Source organism: Rhinocladiella mackenziei (genome assembly GCF_000835555.1).
Source record: "Rhinocladiella mackenziei CBS 650.93 unplaced genomic scaffold supercont1.11, whole genome shotgun sequence".
Lineage (NCBI taxonomy): Eukaryota > Fungi > Ascomycota > Eurotiomycetes > Chaetothyriales > Herpotrichiellaceae > Rhinocladiella > Rhinocladiella mackenziei.
Window position 1 is genome coordinate 216222 of NW_013550594.1, and position 16307 is coordinate 232528.

The window sequence follows — 16307 nt, forward strand, 5'->3', positions numbered from 1 at the left end:
TCTCAGGTTCCAGGCTGAGGGCCCGTTAATGTTCTAGATCCATAACAATGCGGCTGTTGGACAAGGTAAACCGAGGAATCATGACGAGAGCGGCTATGCTGCTTTACCTGTCGAATACATCCGTTCATTGGAGCTCCATGTTGCGGAACTGGAAACTAGGTTGGCACAACTCCAAGCTGGCCCAGAACCTTCCTTTGGCACAAAGAGGGATGTTTCCGCCTTCAGCGCCGATTCGTTGCTCCAGGAGAACCCGGAATCCTTGCCATCACCTCTTCTCGCCCAGCACGAACCAGATCACATATTCAGTGGCCGACTACTCTCTGGATGCCAATTTCATGGCAATATTCCTCCTTCAGTTCCCTATGAATGGCCGCGGATCAGGTCGAACTTCGACATCTCCGATTACATTTGAATTAAACCCTTCAGTCGGGCGACAACCGGTTTCCCCAATGCGATTGACCAAATTATCGATCTCGAAAAGTGATGTGGCTGACTATTCCTGATCTAATTCGTCATTATACACCCCCGCTGCCCGTTTCCAAACGCCCAAGACTGCAGTCAAGCCTATTTGAAATAGAAGCAGGGTGAAGGGGCCGGTGACAACGTCTGGTTCTCGTTCCTTGTTACTATGGTCTGGCTTACCGTCTGACTAGTCTTCGTCCCCTGATCTGACACACGATTTTCCGTATTGGCCCACGTATTGGACAGCCTCACAATACTGGCACGAGACGCGGTCAACACGAAATGCTCATGTCATGAATCCAAGGTATTCAGAAAGTCATTTCCGACGCTCAAGCCTCACCCCTGGTGCGCTTACAGAGTATGTTACTCTGTTATTTTTGCCTCACTCGGAATCGTCCGTCGGTAACTTCATTGGATAAGAGGCATTGGACCTTATGGGGTGCTGATGCCTCGGTCGGAGTTCGATGTCTGCGTAGGGATCGGGGAACTAGATGACAGAGGATCTGCCATTGCAGATTGGATAAAATCCGACCAGATCTATTGTGTTTCATCCTGAGTATCTGTGTCGTGAGCAGAGGGGGGGCAACTGGTTGAGGTCCCAAATGCAAAATTGGGTTGGCTCCGGGTTAACATTGGTCTTGGCAGTGGCTTTTTGTCCCACCTGAGGAAGAAAAGATCTTGAATTTCTCAACTGCTGTGAACAAAGCTCGTCAGCGACACAATAGCAGTTGTCCTCGACTTCTCTTCATTGCGTATTTCACTCCTGCATTGCTAATCCACGAATATGTCGAACACTAACGAGCCGTTCTACGTGCGATATTAGTATGAAGCCAGTTCCCCGTCCATCATCTATATAATGGTGACTTTAAACAGTTCTGGCCATTCTGGTCGATTTGGTCATGAATTCTTAGGTCAAGCACCCTGGTCAAGGTATGGGGGAAGTTGCTCACAAGGAAGCAGAATTTGATTTCAGAGTCATTGGCGACGGACGAAGTGCGACTGCGAGATACGCCAACAATTCAAACTATCGAAATGACTCCCTCATCCGTAAAGAGAGTTCGTCTCCAGCCCAATCTCTGGCGCGTCCCCCACTTACATGGACTCAGTGTGTGTCAGTTCCCTCCTAATTTCCGAGATAAAGCGCATCATCAAGGACAGCGAAATCATGAAAGAAGATGATTCACGGTGGCCGCAAAAGAATAAAGATGGAAGACAAGAACTGGAAATAAGGCTGGGAAGTGACCACATCCAATTCGAGGTCAGATTCGTTCCGGGACAAAAGGGCGACCCAAGCTAATCTATAGCAGACTGCGAAGATTGGTTCCCTGGGAGACGTCACTGACTCTGCAGACCCGGAAGGACTGCGAGTCTTTTACTATCTGGTGCAAGATTTGAAAGCTCTCGTGTTCTCTTTGATCTCGTTACACTTCAAGGTACGCTAGCGCCCATCGAAATGCAGAGTACACGCTGACGAAATGGTTTCCGCAGATCAAGCCAATCTAAGGAACTCCAGCCCCAGACCGATTGTCTCGGAAACCGAAGAGCCCTTGGAAAAATTTGATCGAATCAACAATTGTCAGCGATTGGGACGGAGCGTTATGAAGATTGCACCGCCTCCAAAATTAATGCCGAATCGTAGCACCTCTAATTTCACTGTGTTTAGGTGGATGGCCGCGGTAGCTGGGATATGTGATGCGATTGCGCGACAGGACTGTAAGGCTCGAAAAGGGGATGGCCTCCGTGACACAAACAATATCGATGGATGGATGGATGGAGAAGTGGGTGAATGGGTGGGACTCGGTCATCCAGAAACCCAGGTTGGAGTCAATATGATGATACCCCGCAAAGGCAGAGGCGATCGTGGTTCCATATTATGTCAGGTCCGAAGCCGGGTTGGCTTAGTTCATGAAAATTGGGTCGTGGCCGCAGAACGGAGGATGGTATCACCGTTCTTCCTTCCACTTTACTCCTCTTCGTTCTCTATCCGTCTCATCCATCTCATTCTCAGTTACATCTCGTGCTCCGTGGACCAGTTTGTTCGGCTCCCAGTTCACGATTCCCCACACCCGGTCATTCCGTCTTCTTCAGCGACGACAACTCCTCCATCTCACAATCGATCTGCTGCGCTCCATATGATAGTTCTGCAATTCGTCATCCTTCAATGCCAACCCGTGCATCGACTACGCTGGTTAGTCCTCACCAACTTGATATAGACCAGAACAATGTCGCGTGTCCAGCTCCGCCGACCCCGCCTCCAGAAGGCAACGGCGAGGATCAATTAAGAGTCGCATTCACCCAACAGGGGCCTGTTGACGGAGATGAAGTCAGCCGGCGGGCGGTGGATAACAATACTGCTACAGGAATGTCGATGATGCAAGAGGACACATTGTACACAGGCCCATCAAACTTCGAAGAGAAGATGCACACCGATGAGGATAATCGATTGAGAGAGGAAGAAAGTATCCATGACGACGCCATATTTGACGAAGCCACCACCAAGATGAGCGAAAACACGCGGACAGAACAATATGATAGTCCACCCATGATCGATTTGGCAGAAACTGATCCGAAAAGACATGTGCCGATTGGTAAGGCCATTACTCAAGAAGCGACGATGTCGCTGGATGACGGTGGTTCGAGTGTTTTGTCGGCTCCGTCGGAACCATCTTCGGAATGTCGAACAAGAGAGTCTCGTGGTGGTGCAAAACGCACTGGCATCTCCTCGATTGATCAGGAGCTCGAGTGGTCTAGTGACGTAAAGGAATGGGAATTTTCTCACCGGCGACTTCGCCCTCAATATCCGTCGGCCACGTTTCAGCCATATTCCAAATTCAAAGGAACCCAACAGTCGGACCGACAGATTTACAATGTCGAAGTGACCGTTTTGACCGTGGACATTGAACAGGCCAGCATGTCGGGATATCTACAAATCTGTGGCCTTACCCCGGACCACCCGACGTTGACCACCTTCTTCACGGGCGAGATCATCGGGGGACCAGATCAGAAATACAGCTTCAGGACCCGAGATCCAGCTTGGGGTGCCAATGACAAAACGGATCTCACGCACTGGGCGAGATTTCCTGCATGGCGACCACTCAGCCTACAAGCAAAGCGCAATATCAATTTTGTTTACCCGTTGAACCATGAAAATTGGTGGCAGCAAGAACACATCTTTATGAGGTGGAAAGAGCACTTTCTGGTCCCCGACTATAAACTGAAGAGCATCCAAGGAGCCAGTTTCGAGGGATTCTATTATATTTGTTTTAATCAAATCGAGGGGCGGGTGAGTGGCATATATTTCCACTCCAAAAGTGAGAAGTGAGTCTCGGGGCCAAGCATGGATCTTGTCGCATCGGCTAACGAACGAGGAACAGGTACCAACAACTCGAATTGAAGCATGAGGGTAAGCAAGGCGTTTGGGGGAAGGGCGTCTGTCCTTCGATTGAATTTCGGTGAGGAAATGGATTTTTCCTGGCGGAGTACATTTCTGTTTGATATACATCTGCGTATAGGAACCGGCATGGGTCACTCGGTATTGGTTCATCTCTTTTCAGACCCAGTATAGGGATTTACTGAATGGATACATCTCCACGATGGGAGAGGTTTGGTTTCCCTCACGATGATGATTGATGAAATTGGTGACAAACGATGTACTCTCTATCTCCCCCTCCTGTTTCCCCTTATCATTGTGATTCCTCTGTGGCTTGAAAGGAGATACGCAATGCGAGGGAGTGATTCGTCATCTGAAGGAACTTCGGATTGTAAGACCGGAATGGTAAATAGAGGTCATCAGGTGATGGCAGAAAAAGACAACTACTGACATCTGGGAGACTCGATTGGGCGTTGGAAGGGCTAATATGTGGATTCAGTGACATTAACCGCGAGTAGAAGTGATGCACATGCTTCTGGCGACGACAGTTGCCAGCAGAAGTGAGTCCTGGAGAAACGTCGAGGGATTCGATAGAACCCCCAGACGAAGTCGTCCCGGCTAGAGTCTTGTCGATGGTGCATGGCCTGGTTCATGGCTAGTCTTCAATACTCAGCCACGCGCAGGAAAGGCCGGGACTTGGGATTCGACTACGCTGGAATCGAACCCCACTGAGCACCGCCATGTCGACAATGTCCTCACTCCAAACTGGTTGAAACATTTACTGTCCCTCTCCCATGCGCCCTGTCTGAACACAATCACTCCCCCCTCTCCTCCCTCTCCCGGTGTATCTTTTCAGCCCTTCGTTGGCTCCGCTCTCGTTTGCCTCTTTCCTTTGCGTATGGGCTTGTTTCCTGTATTTGTGGCTTCGGTCCAGTCATACCACTCCCATTGACGCTGCTGGAGTCCCGCATGCGGAATGTTTGTATGATATCTGTTACATACTGCAAATCTAGTGCTCACAAAGCCACATACAACATGATCTGAGTCATGGTACGCGTACCTTTCACGGCCTCATGGTCCAACGTCTATCTACCGGCACGACAGGTCTCACTTGTTTCAGACATTCGCAGCGTCATCGTTATAAACTAACTCGTTCCTTTTCTCCAGGGTTGCTGTACATCAAGACCTACAGACTCAGACAGCCAAGAACACGGACGCGCTTCAAATCCTCCTGTTCGACGTTCTTCTCAAGCCATCACCTCTCAGACTGCCATCAATGGTGGCTCGCACGACACTGATCCTCGCATCTTTGCTCCTCCTTCGGGTCTTTCCATACACCAGAGCGAAACATCGAGGTCCGCCCTTTCTACTCCACGACAATCTGTAAACAATAACAGATCCCGACGAATCAACCAATTATCCTTGGCAGATCACTACAATCTTCCATTGCAACCACCGAAGCCGTGGACAAGCAAGGGGAGGACATGGACACGCGTGCAATTGCAAAGAGAACGCTATGAATTTTTCGAAACCAGAGTCACGGGAAGAAGTGAGATCTGGGATGGTTTGAAACAGGTCATTGAATGTCTGCAGGAAGGAGACCTGGCAGATGCGCAAGGTATCTTAGATGCTCTTTCTGTGACCTTACCCACGGGGAGGCTCGAGGAAGGGGCATATGATGAGAACGGAAACTTGTATCGAATCCCCGAGGCCATCATCTCAGACCCGACAGATGTTCTCGAGGATACCGCTGACGTCGATGGCCAAACCGTGACCGGCGCCGGCGAAGTGGATGCCATTTCCGCCAAATTCGATGCAGTCGAGGGAGGAAACATGCCGCCGAGCAGAGAGGACTCGAACGGAGAAAAGATTAAAGAAGCCAAGGGGAAGGCGGCGGTGGAAAAGGACGCCATGAAAGTCAAATGTCGTCTCAGCGACCGTGGAGGGCCTGACGTGATTGTCCTGTTGGGACGAAGTCAAAGGGTGGGAGCATTAGCGCAAAGGATTCGAGATGAGGCCGAGGTATGCAATACAATTGATTTGTGGGTGTTGTTGAATGCCAGTGGCTGACATTGTTTACCAGGTTCCAAGCAAAGCAAAAATACGAATTGCGTATCTAGGCAAAATCTTGGACGACAAGCTCACCCTAAGCGAACAAGGCTGGAAGGAAGGTCATGTAATAAATGCATTGATCGTGGGGAAATGGTCGGGCTGATCCATTGATCTTTGTAATAGGGATATGTGAATGTGACGAATGGGGGACCCTTTGTTCCACGCCAGAAGTTTGAGGTTGAGAAGAAGCGATGTTTGGCCACCAGCGACATTATGGTATCAAATACCCACCCTGCACAGTGTATATCTAGTTGGGAGATGTACAAAAGGGGGCGTCTTGTCTATCAGAGACCACAAAGGAGGTTCGTATGAGGTGTTGGACTTTTGTTAAATGAAGCCTCCAAATGCTGCCGTCGCGGGTCTGATTGGGGGGTTTGGGATATATTCATTGCGAGGATACGGATACTCGGTGAACCTAATAATCATTTACTCTAATGCATCGATATTTCCTGGACCGCATTTGATTGCAAATGGGACGATGCCCTGAGACTTGGTTACGGGATGTTCCCTCTGAATGCCAAGAAAGAAATGTTAGAAAACTTCCGTGGCTTTAACAGACTCGAACTACTTCGACGACGTCACTAGGATACCGATCAATACAGTAGATGCCTGATCTCTACCGATCTGGACGCTCCCACTGCTGGATTCCCTGACATGGTGCCTTAAGGAGGCATAAACCAACAACCGGGAAGACACCTCGAATACTAGTTTCGATACCGCTCCCAATTCCGGCAGCCTTGCCTTTCCTCGGTGACAAACCGCTTCTACTCTATCTCTCATTCTTTCCGATTGAACCAAGCCCGCCTCCACCATGACGTCCACCAAACCTCCACAGGCTTCCGCTCTCTCCGGCCTCATCTCCGGCTCGGATGCAAAGTCACCGGCCCAAGCCCTCTCCCTCGAAATTCTCCATAATCTTCAGCACCAGCACAACTGGACAGATCTGAAACTCCACCTGGTCAGCCTGAACGCAACTTCGCCTCAAGGATTCGTCCATCTCGACGGATTCAATCTGTCGTCAGGACTCTCGCCGTCCTCGACGCCAAGTCCCTCAGGGACCTCAAACCCTCTGACCCCCGGCGAGACAGTGACTTTGATTTCCGGCCTGCCCCCGCAGCATAGCTACGTTCATCCAGATTTGCAGACGTATCTGATAAAGCACTCGATCCCAGATACGTCGCTGCCCGTTCAGCGCGAGCTCGTCCTTCCACTATCGCTCGGCGAGAATTGGACGCTTTCTCGCTTCTGCGCGGTCTTCGACCACTTGCCGGAACGGCAGGTGATTCACGTGCAAGGAGCTGGGGGCAGTGGAAGGCCTATGGGCACACAGGCCACCCCTGCCGATGGAAGCGCGAATGGCAGCGCGACTGGCCGAGTTGGCGGGTACGAGCACCGCGATCAAAAGCGTGTGTTGTTGGGGATGAAGGCTCGTGACGGCGGCGGCGGAGATGGCACCGTGGTCTATTATATTATGCAAGAAGGAGAGATTAAGCCGAGACAGAACGGTTGAGGACGGGACGAGGCCCATCATCCACTCGCCGCCACGAAGTTTATTCACTTGAGCTTGTTTACGAGACACAAAAGAACGTATTGACCTTGTCGAAGCGACATAGGGGTTCAATGCCCTTAACGACAGCAAGACTTCGCTGTGATGCCACCAATCGAAACTGAAGCGTTCGGAATAGCCCCCAGGGATTGCATGCAACGCCGAGTCAACCTGCCCTCTAGGCTCCACGCTTCGAGACGAACGGCCTCCGCCGACATCCTTTCATGGGAAAGGAATAGGGGCAAAAAGAACAGGTCATGTTAGCTGGGGCTGGAGACGGGTTTCAAGCGGGAGCTCGACTGTCTGTATATGAGATGAAAAAGGGGGATGCCCTGGCTGTGTCATATGAGTGCCTGCCCCCTGATGAAATAGCACGACTTAGCAAAAATGACAAGTTTGATGTCATGACAAGGCAATGTGGTGTCAATTAAGGTAGCCGAAAAAGCACCGTGATTCAATTTTTACACCAAGGCTCAATTCGGTTCCCAATCCTGTACAATGTCCTGTCCAATCCAGTTCGGATTCGCCACCAGTCCGAGAGAGGACCGGAGTGAGTGACCAGACAAACCGCTTGCTGTATTCGAGAAATTTAACACAGTCTGATACAGCTCAATTCGTTCCCGTTTCGACGCATTTAATAGTCCAACAACACGTCTGGGCTTCTACCGCCGAATCAACACCAAATTATCATGTTCGGCTTTCTCTAATGCCGGGTGAACCACTGGTGGCCCTTCAACTTCTCCGACCGGACGACCTTGTGGGAGCCACCATGTCTGAAATGGTGGTGATGTTCATGCCGTGCCTGCTTTTTGGCCCCCTTTTTATCCTCCTTGGCCTTGCGCTCTTGGTAATCTTCCACCGACTCCAACACATCGTATTCTTGGATCGGAATGCCCTCGATCTTTTTGACCTTGGAGCCCTCGACGAAAACAAGTACACCGGCAAAAATGGCGACAAGACATCCCAGTGTAATGAAAAGCCCAGTACCCCATTCAGGCCGGTTGAATCGATTCCAATTCCACATCCACACGCACAAGCAAACTTGAAAGGCGGTGTTGAGAATGTACATCCACACAACGAAGTCGATGGTCCACGGTTTGGACGGCCTTGCTCGGATCCCGGTCAAGGGCGGCTCAGGCATGGACGTCGCTGGGATGGGGATTGCAGGGTTTTCCTCGAGTTTGGCAATCTCCTCGTCAGTGTAAGGAGGAGGAGATTCGGGTGTGCGTGGGTTTTTCTTGTTGTACACGGGTGGTGGGCCGATATCTTCGGCTAGCTTATCAGAGCCGGGCAAGCGGTACCACCCCCGATAAATGCCTGCGAGGCGGCGGTGGGAGCGCTCGCTTCTGCCAATTCGCCAGCACATGAGGTAGAAGAAATCACGCGCTCGCCAGGGCAAAAGGCCGAACGCCGTCACGCAGAATAAGCCGTTGAGGATCTGCGAGTCGATCTCGATCCATTTCTGGCGTGCACTGCTGTCGTCCTCACAGTTTGGATGACACATGGCCGGGGCGGCTTTGAGAAGAACGAAAAAGATCATGGCGCCCCAGCCCACAACGTTCAACCCGTAGATGGTCACGAGAAAGCCAAACGGCGTGAGGAAGAATTTCCAGAACGCCCGTAATCCAATCATGGTGGATTGCGTCCAGGTGTGCTTTTTGGGAAAGCGGTATCCGTTTGGATATGTACCCGTTTCATCAGGTCCAATTTGGACCGGTACGGTTTGCGGTCCAGAAGGCTCGCGTTGTGTTGAGGCCGTGGATGTGTCTGCGACCTTTTCGGGGATACTAGAATATAACAACGTTAGGCCTTCTGATAACTGATGTCGTGACACGGGCTTCGAGAAATGGAGATTTTACCCGTGTACTTGCTGGATTTCGTCCGTTTGATCGCGAGACTGCGTATACGCCTCCTCCTCGAACAAGGGCTCCTGCACCGATATCGAGGCCCTTTGGGGGAAATACTCATGTCTTTCCTCCGCGATGGTCGGGGTGGCACCAGTCCCTACGGAAAGAGAACCTTTCCTTGTCCTAGTGCTTGTAGAGCTTGTCCGTGCTACTCTGCGTCGGTGGATTTCATGCGGGTTCGCTCCTCGATGTTCCATCTGTCCCTCATGTGTCCATCCTTCATCGGCGAATGCCCCGTTTCTGATTTCTGGCAGAGTGGGAATCTTGGAACCAACTTCGCCAGTCGCCTGCCACATGCCCAAGGGTGGATTGCTTTCGACAAAAGACTGGATCAGGGACGACGTCCGTGCTCGCGTTCGAGTGGTAGATTTGGACAGACGGGAGGTGATGGAAGCTCTCCGACTGCTGTTATTGCTGGATTCATCTCGAGGTCTCTCGTATGGAACATCTTCAACTTCTGATCTGTATGATGGGAAAGGCTCCGCCTGCGTTGGTCGAGTAGCCATCGTGGATTTAGTGGTCGAAGGAGGGCGCCAGAGCGAAATTGAATGGTGGCTGGCCGTGCACGAGATAAATATTGCTATTGCTGAACACAGTAGAACGACACTAGTCCACGCCGCCGATTAGGAGGAATCTGAGAAAAGAGTCTAGAGGTTGAAGGGAATGCATGCAGGACATCAAACTTGCTGGGTGTCCATATTGGGGTGACGTTGTGCAGGGTAAAGGACTTCATTAGCCTGTCGGATGCCGCTCCACCTCTACCAACACCCCTACGCCCCCTATGCACCCATACACCTCTTGCTGTACCAATCCGCGTTGTCGCCTTCTCTTCGTCGCCACGCACGGATCTCTTGATCTTCCTAATTCAGGCTCGCGGGTTGCTGAGCTGAGCATCGACCCCACTCCAACCACGCAAACTTTCCCTCTTGGAGTTTTGGCTGGGTGACTGACTAAAAACACCCTTTTCAGCATCGAGTCGATGACTGATACTTAGTCATGTCTCCTTTTTGTGTAGCACATTCAGTCGCCTCTCCAAATTCCGGGCCCATGTTCAAGCTGATGCGGCTCGCTCAGCAATGCGCATGAGGCAGTGGCTTAGAGAATCTGCCGTGACGATGACTGAACGAAATAAGCAGAAAGCGGTTCGCCTTGGAACACGGAGGTAGCCCGTGCAAATTTCGGGATCGCTTGGCATAGATCGAAATGGGGAGTGTCTTGAAGGCCAAATAAAATTGTGTTCATTATCCTTCCTGACAATACTTATGTAAAGTCACTGCGCAAATTATCTATTTGGATCCAGCACAGATACCTGTTGCTAATGCCTCACAAACAGCATGGTTTGAGCCAGTATGAGTACCAGTGACATCTGTCCCTCCAGCAAAGCTGCCGGTGGTGGCGAAGGTTGTCCCGTACCCAGGACCGCCATGATGTCTTTGAGTTCGGCCCAATCCTCCAACTCTGCTAGAAGGGTTATTTCAATGATCGGTGTCCGAATCCACTCGAGGGATTTAGTTTGTTTCCCAAATTTCCCATGGGGTTCATAGGTTGTACTCTGTGAAGTTGTGATATATCCAGCACTGTCTTGGTTGTTTCGATGGTCTCCGTCCGAATCAACTCTTTGGGATTTGGCTAGGCTCCCACGGGGACTGACCTGGGAAAGCGGATATATCGTGAAATTTCCCGATCCGGTGCGGTAAACTGCCTCTCCATGTTGAGGAAATCGTGGGACCGGCGACGATGACCCAAATTCAGAATCAGCCTGTGGAGGAGGCAATCAATCGGATCAGGCCTTTTGTTCGTGATGTAGACGCTGATGAAGACTGCTAGCCGAACATTCCAGTTGAAACCTTCTAACATTAGTTCATTCGCTGCCGCCGTTCACGACGTATTTCGTCACCGAACGCTTGAGAACATTGATCTCTCGTTGTGTCTTGACGAAGACTTCGCGGTATTGGTCCAAGCTCTCTTGGACCACCTCGGTCCGACTTTTCCGACCTTCGCAAATTGCCTTCATCTTCAGTTCCATCTCCTTGCGGAGAAATGGCTTACTGACGCTGACATCAAGGCCCACGTTGTCATACCCTTCCACCAAGGCTACTCCAAGCGTGGTGGGAATGAATTCCTGGACTGTATTGCGACCACCACCAGTTCGCGGTCTTGTGTCGACATAGCAGCGGTCTTTGATCTTGGAAATATGCTCTGCCATTGTTGCATCAGTGCCAATCCCATTGGCATCCATGAGAGCAATTAATTCGGGCTCGGTCAGATATCCCGGGGGGGTTGTCTTTCCATCCACCATGCTTGCTTCCGAAGGTTCAAAACTCTCCCCGAGCGTAAACGCGGGCAGTTGCTGGCTGCTCTCCCACTTGTCGTACACATATACGTCAAGATAATTTCGTTCAAGGACGACAAGTCCACGGGCGTGGAAATTTTCTGTCCCCCACTGCACTTCAATGTCAGTGGCTTCTCCCTTTGCGTCTTCCGAACAGCAAGCAAGAAACCTTCGGGTCACAAATTCATAAACCTTCTTCTCCTGCTGATCGAGCGCGTCGGCGACAACGTAGTTGACCGGATGAATGGGGGGATGGGCTTGATCATTATGACGGCCAGATCGGGGATTGCGAAAACCTCCATGAAGTAAACCCTGCGCGTATTGGCCCCAATTGTCATCTCGGGTTTGGCGCTGTATGATTGCCTGAAAATCGAATTCGTGGGGAAATTGATCGGTCTCGGTGCGAGGATAACTGATGAACCCTTTTTGATATAGTTTTTCCGCAACCGACATGACCTGGTGACTGCTCATCCGAAGAAAACGGCTCCCTTGCATCTGCAATTCCACGGTCGTGAGAGGCAATGGTCGCCATTTGGAAGTTGCTTTCTTCTGGGCCTTGGTGACCCTGGCATATTTGGCATCAAGGCAAGCCTCGAAGAGGATGGTGACTGCCGCCCTGTCGAAGAGGTGGACGCGCCTCCAGTGGAAGTTGACTTTGATTCGATCTCGGAGATGGGCCAATTTGATCAGCCAAAAGGTCTCAGGCTTGAAATTCCGTACCCGATTATAGCGGTCGACGACAAAGCCAAGGGTAGGGAACTGGCAGGAGCCGTAACTGATTGTTTGATCTCGAAGGTTTTCGCTGAGGCGTTGAAGTTCCAGACTCTGTAATCTTGTGAAAGAAGCACCAATTCGCAAATCAAGTTCTATTCTAGCCGCGACTGCATTGATCTGGCGCTCATCCATAGGGATGGGAGATTGGGCTGCTTGAACCACATGGCTTTGCCGGTCAGTCTATGGGGAACGAGAATAATTTGGTGCAATGACTCACGCTCTTTCTGTGTTGCTAAACTTAGCGCGCTGCACGAGGATGTTTGGATTAGCCTTCCTTGCTTGATCGCGCACCTCACCACCGATATGCTCGCCCTCGCGGTCGCAGTCAGTCCAGATGAAGAGGATTTTGGCATATCGGGCTTGCTGCTGGATGTTCTCGGCGATAGGGACCTTGTCTTTGTCGATGGTGATCAGAGTCGTGGCATCGAACAGCTGACTAGGAGGACAAGACTTCCAGCTCTTGTATTTGGGATCGAAGTCTAGCCCTGTGAGATGACCTAGGACGCTGGTCATGGTGACCGAGCAGGTTCCCCATTGTCGGAAATTGAAATCAAATTCGTAATTTTTCACGTATTGACTGCCACGAACGGAATGCTACGAGAAAATGAGAGATGATCAAAGAATGCAACCCGACAATTTGCCTACCGTATTGATGCGGCCCCCGGCAAGATGTTGCGCGACAGCCTTGGCTATGGCTGGCTTTTCTGCGACACACAGGATTTTCTGGCCCGGCATGGTTCACGCTGTGAAGGCGTCATGTCCGACTGGGGTGATGACGGTCTCAGAAACTAAAAAATGACATTGACGGGAGGACTGGGGGTGCCTATGGTCGATCAGGAGACAGAGATTTGAATGAACGCGACTTGGCGGCCGACGCGATCGCAACTTTGAGGCTCGAAACGTAAAACGCGGAGCTAAACACCACCACCCATGTTTTCACTCATCGACTTCCAAAGTCTGTTTTCAGCTCGACCAGAGTGACTCTTCACCACTTGAATACGTTGCCTAGTTCATAATGGCTTTGCCTGTCGTTCGACACTTGGCAGACTGCGCCCAATACAACAGCACCGTCTCCCCTTACCAATACCAGCTATTTGTCCTGCCATATGTGCTTGTCGAGTCCTTCAACGATCTCGCTGCCTTAAGACAGCTGTATCTCGATACCAACCCCCTAATTATGGCCTTTGGATTTGCCTTAGCCTTATTCCCCATCTTCCTCCTTGTCTCGGAGATCAACAAAAACTACTCCCAAGTGGATCGAGTCTGGTCGATATTGCCCACGGTTTACAATGTCCATTATGCTGCTTATTCTCACCTTTCTGGACTCAACACGGCGAGAGTGGATGCCGTTGCTGCTGTCACTGCAATATGGAGTGTAAGAACATTGATCTCGGTGCAACTTTTTGGCTGATCCTCCGCCCCAGATCCGATTGACCTACAATTATTTTCGCAAAGGCGGCTATTCCCCTGGAAGCGAAGACTATCGTTGGGCCCCTGTGAAAAAGTTCACTGGCCCGGCAGTGTTCTTCCTATTCAATGTGATCTTCATTTCCCTAGTCCAGTCCATTCTCCTCTTCGGCATGACCACTCCGACATACATTCTCCTCCTTACCCAACGACTGTCGACCCATGCCCCGGGAATACCTTCGTGGACCGGGGGGGATGTAGCGGCGGCTACAATGATGCTCATCTTCGTAGCCATTTCCTTTGTGGCGGATCAACAGCAGTGGAACTATCATGTGGCCAAATCGCAGTACCAAAGGAAAGCAAAGGTACCAGCAGGTTACGAGCTAGCTGACTTGGACCGTGGCTTCCTCACCAAAGGTCTGTTTGCCTATTCTCGGCACCCCAATTTTGCTGCCGAGCAATGCGTCTGGGTTACTCTCTACGCATGGTCGTGTTTAGTGACGAGGACCTGGTACAATTGGAGTGGAATCGGTGCAATCATGTATCTGTTCCTGTTTCAGGCCAGTACCTGGTTGACAGAGCTGATATCCTCGGGCAAATATCCAGAGTACAAGATCTACCAGCAAGAGGTTGCCAAGTTCTTGCCAATACCTGGATCAGCCCCGCCCACCTTTCCAGACCCGTCGACATCTTATTCCAATGGCATGGCGTCGAAAAAGAAGGATGCGGTCAAGGCCAGGCAGAGATATAGTCTACGATGATGTCACCCCTTCGACACAGCTTTGAGGAATTCTCAATTTATAGTCGACATCAGAGATCGAACACAAACATTGTTGAGACCATCAAGAATAAGGAAGGGAAAAAGGGACTTGGGTTTGAGCCATGTCACCATGGTAATAGTCCCTGTACCTAAATGGAACATATGGTGGAGATGCTCAGGAAAGCCACTGTTCGATCTGTCATGCCACCAGATTCAGTACTCGACCTCTTAATGGCAGTCGATGGCGGAGGAGATTCTCCTCAGCAAGACTACCTTGCTGCGATATCTCTGACTGTTTCCTCTTGTTGCAGCCGGATCATGGGTTCTTACGCTATCCGTGCTTCTCATCCGCTGACTCGCTCAGGGTCTGTCCCGGTATTCTCACCAAAGCATTCCGCAGGTCACGTGCGCATTTCTCGGCCTTTTACAGATTCATCTCAATCGCCTTTGCGCTAAATGTGTTCTCACCTCACCATGCGCGATACTCAAGTCACCTGGACAGACTGTCTTCTTGATCCTGCTCACAATGTTGGACGCATTCCAAATGCACGAAAGGTGTCGAACATTACTGACATCTTATTTGGGTGGACTCACTTTAGCTTCGTTGACAACAAGCATTGTATGGTTCGACCAAACCTGGATTGCTGCTCGCGAAACATTCAATCACCCATATGGTTCGCTAACGCTTAAGGGTCAGGCGTACAGCAGTAATGCTTGTGTGCTTGGTTGGTCTTCCCTTCGGCGTGGCTTTCGCAGTTCTGCTGTATAGCTCTTGGATGGGGACCGCCGGTGTTCTTGAATGGGAGCTGGAGTCTGGAGATAATCTTGCATTTGGTTGAGGTATCTAAACAACTATGGAGGAAAGAGCCAGGTTTTATGTATCTGGCAGCGCCGCCTCGAGGCAGCACCTGACTGTGAATGCACGATATTACGTGACTCTGGAGCCCTGACCTATGTGGGCGCATTTTGGCTCTCACATTTGTGGGATATCTGACCCAAAGAGAGAAAGCTGATTGACGTCAATGAAGAATGGCCGTTGCTTACCTCGGATGACTGATGGAATGTAGTTGGCAATCTTTTTGTCGTTGCTTCAAGATCTCCTAGGATTGATAAACAGGGGCCGCCGCTGTTGGTTAAGCGAGCGGTGGTAGTCCTCCTGGAGCTGTATCCCAGACCCGTAATCTGGGGTTTCAGCCACCTCGCGGTGGGTCAGCTCATTAGGCCTAGAAGCCGTCCATTTCAAAGCCCCTGGATCCCTGAATGAGTTCCCGAACCGTGAAGACACGATTGTTTATCTTCTATCGGCGTCATCTTTCGATGCTCTGCTGACGGAAAGACTCTGTGTCGCCTGCAGAAACCTCGCTTTTCTTGCAGTCTCAGCGCTCCGTGTTTGGCGTTTGACAGCTGCCATACAGATTCGCTAAACTTGGGATGACCCTGCAGGAGATTCATTTGCCATGATGTATTGGATGAGATTGTATTGGGCCGTTCTCCTCGCCTATTGTAGGATGCTGGACGCTGGAAGCACCCAACTCAATCAGACCACTCAACTTACTTCCTTGCACCCGACTCATTACCTGGACCAGCTCTTTCAAAATGAAAACTTCTACATTCTAACGTCTTCTTCGCTGCTTGAT

The 16307-nt window shown here is 50.7% G+C and overlaps 7 protein-coding genes across 7 annotated transcripts; 5 read left to right on the top strand and 2 right to left on the bottom strand.

The window, feature by feature from the left end:
* Positions 1–1394: 1394 nt before the first annotated feature.
* Positions 1395–1965, top strand: Z518_11076 (uncharacterized protein; the record flags this gene model as incomplete). Its single annotated transcript, XM_013411346.1, has 4 exons — positions 1395–1518; positions 1569–1720; positions 1770–1895; positions 1951–1965. The coding sequence occupies 4 exons, from the start codon at positions 1395–1397 to the stop codon at positions 1963–1965; spliced, it is 417 nt and encodes a 138-aa protein (XP_013266800.1).
* A 658-nt stretch (positions 1966–2623) lies between these two features.
* Positions 2624–3863, top strand: Z518_11077 (uncharacterized protein; the record flags this gene model as incomplete). The annotated part of the gene is made up of 2 exons (XM_013411347.1): positions 2624–3745; positions 3837–3863. 2 exons carry the CDS (start codon positions 2624–2626, stop codon positions 3861–3863), a joined length of 1149 nt encoding a protein of 382 aa, XP_013266801.1.
* Positions 3864–4801: 938 nt separating this feature from the next.
* Z518_11078 (uncharacterized protein) lies at positions 4802–6047 on the top strand (the record flags this gene model as incomplete). The annotated part of the gene is made up of 3 exons (XM_013411348.1): positions 4802–4810; positions 5000–5854; positions 5916–6047. The coding sequence occupies 3 exons, from the start codon at positions 4802–4804 to the stop codon at positions 6045–6047; spliced, it is 996 nt and encodes a 331-aa protein (XP_013266802.1).
* Positions 6048–6755: 708 nt separating this feature from the next.
* Positions 6756–7454, top strand: Z518_11079 (uncharacterized protein; the record flags this gene model as incomplete). The annotated part of the gene is made up of 1 exon (XM_013411349.1): positions 6756–7454. The coding sequence occupies one exon, from the start codon at positions 6756–6758 to the stop codon at positions 7452–7454; it is 699 nt and encodes a 232-aa protein (XP_013266803.1).
* A 739-nt stretch (positions 7455–8193) lies between these two features.
* On the bottom strand, positions 8194–9903 carry Z518_11080 (uncharacterized protein; the record flags this gene model as incomplete). The annotated part of the gene is made up of 2 exons (XM_013411350.1): positions 8194–9277; positions 9350–9903. 2 exons carry the CDS (start codon positions 9901–9903, stop codon positions 8194–8196), a joined length of 1638 nt encoding a protein of 545 aa, XP_013266804.1.
* Positions 9904–11258: 1355 nt separating this feature from the next.
* Positions 11259–13238, bottom strand: Z518_11081 (uncharacterized protein; the record flags this gene model as incomplete). Its single annotated transcript, XM_013411351.1, has 3 exons — positions 11259–12669; positions 12721–13097; positions 13149–13238. 3 exons carry the CDS (start codon positions 13236–13238, stop codon positions 11259–11261), a joined length of 1878 nt encoding a protein of 625 aa, XP_013266805.1.
* Positions 13239–13518: 280 nt separating this feature from the next.
* Positions 13519–14671, top strand: Z518_11082 (uncharacterized protein; the record flags this gene model as incomplete). The annotated part of the gene is made up of 2 exons (XM_013411352.1): positions 13519–13878; positions 13928–14671. 2 exons carry the CDS (start codon positions 13519–13521, stop codon positions 14669–14671), a joined length of 1104 nt encoding a protein of 367 aa, XP_013266806.1.
* Positions 14672–16307: the final 1636 nt, after the last annotated feature.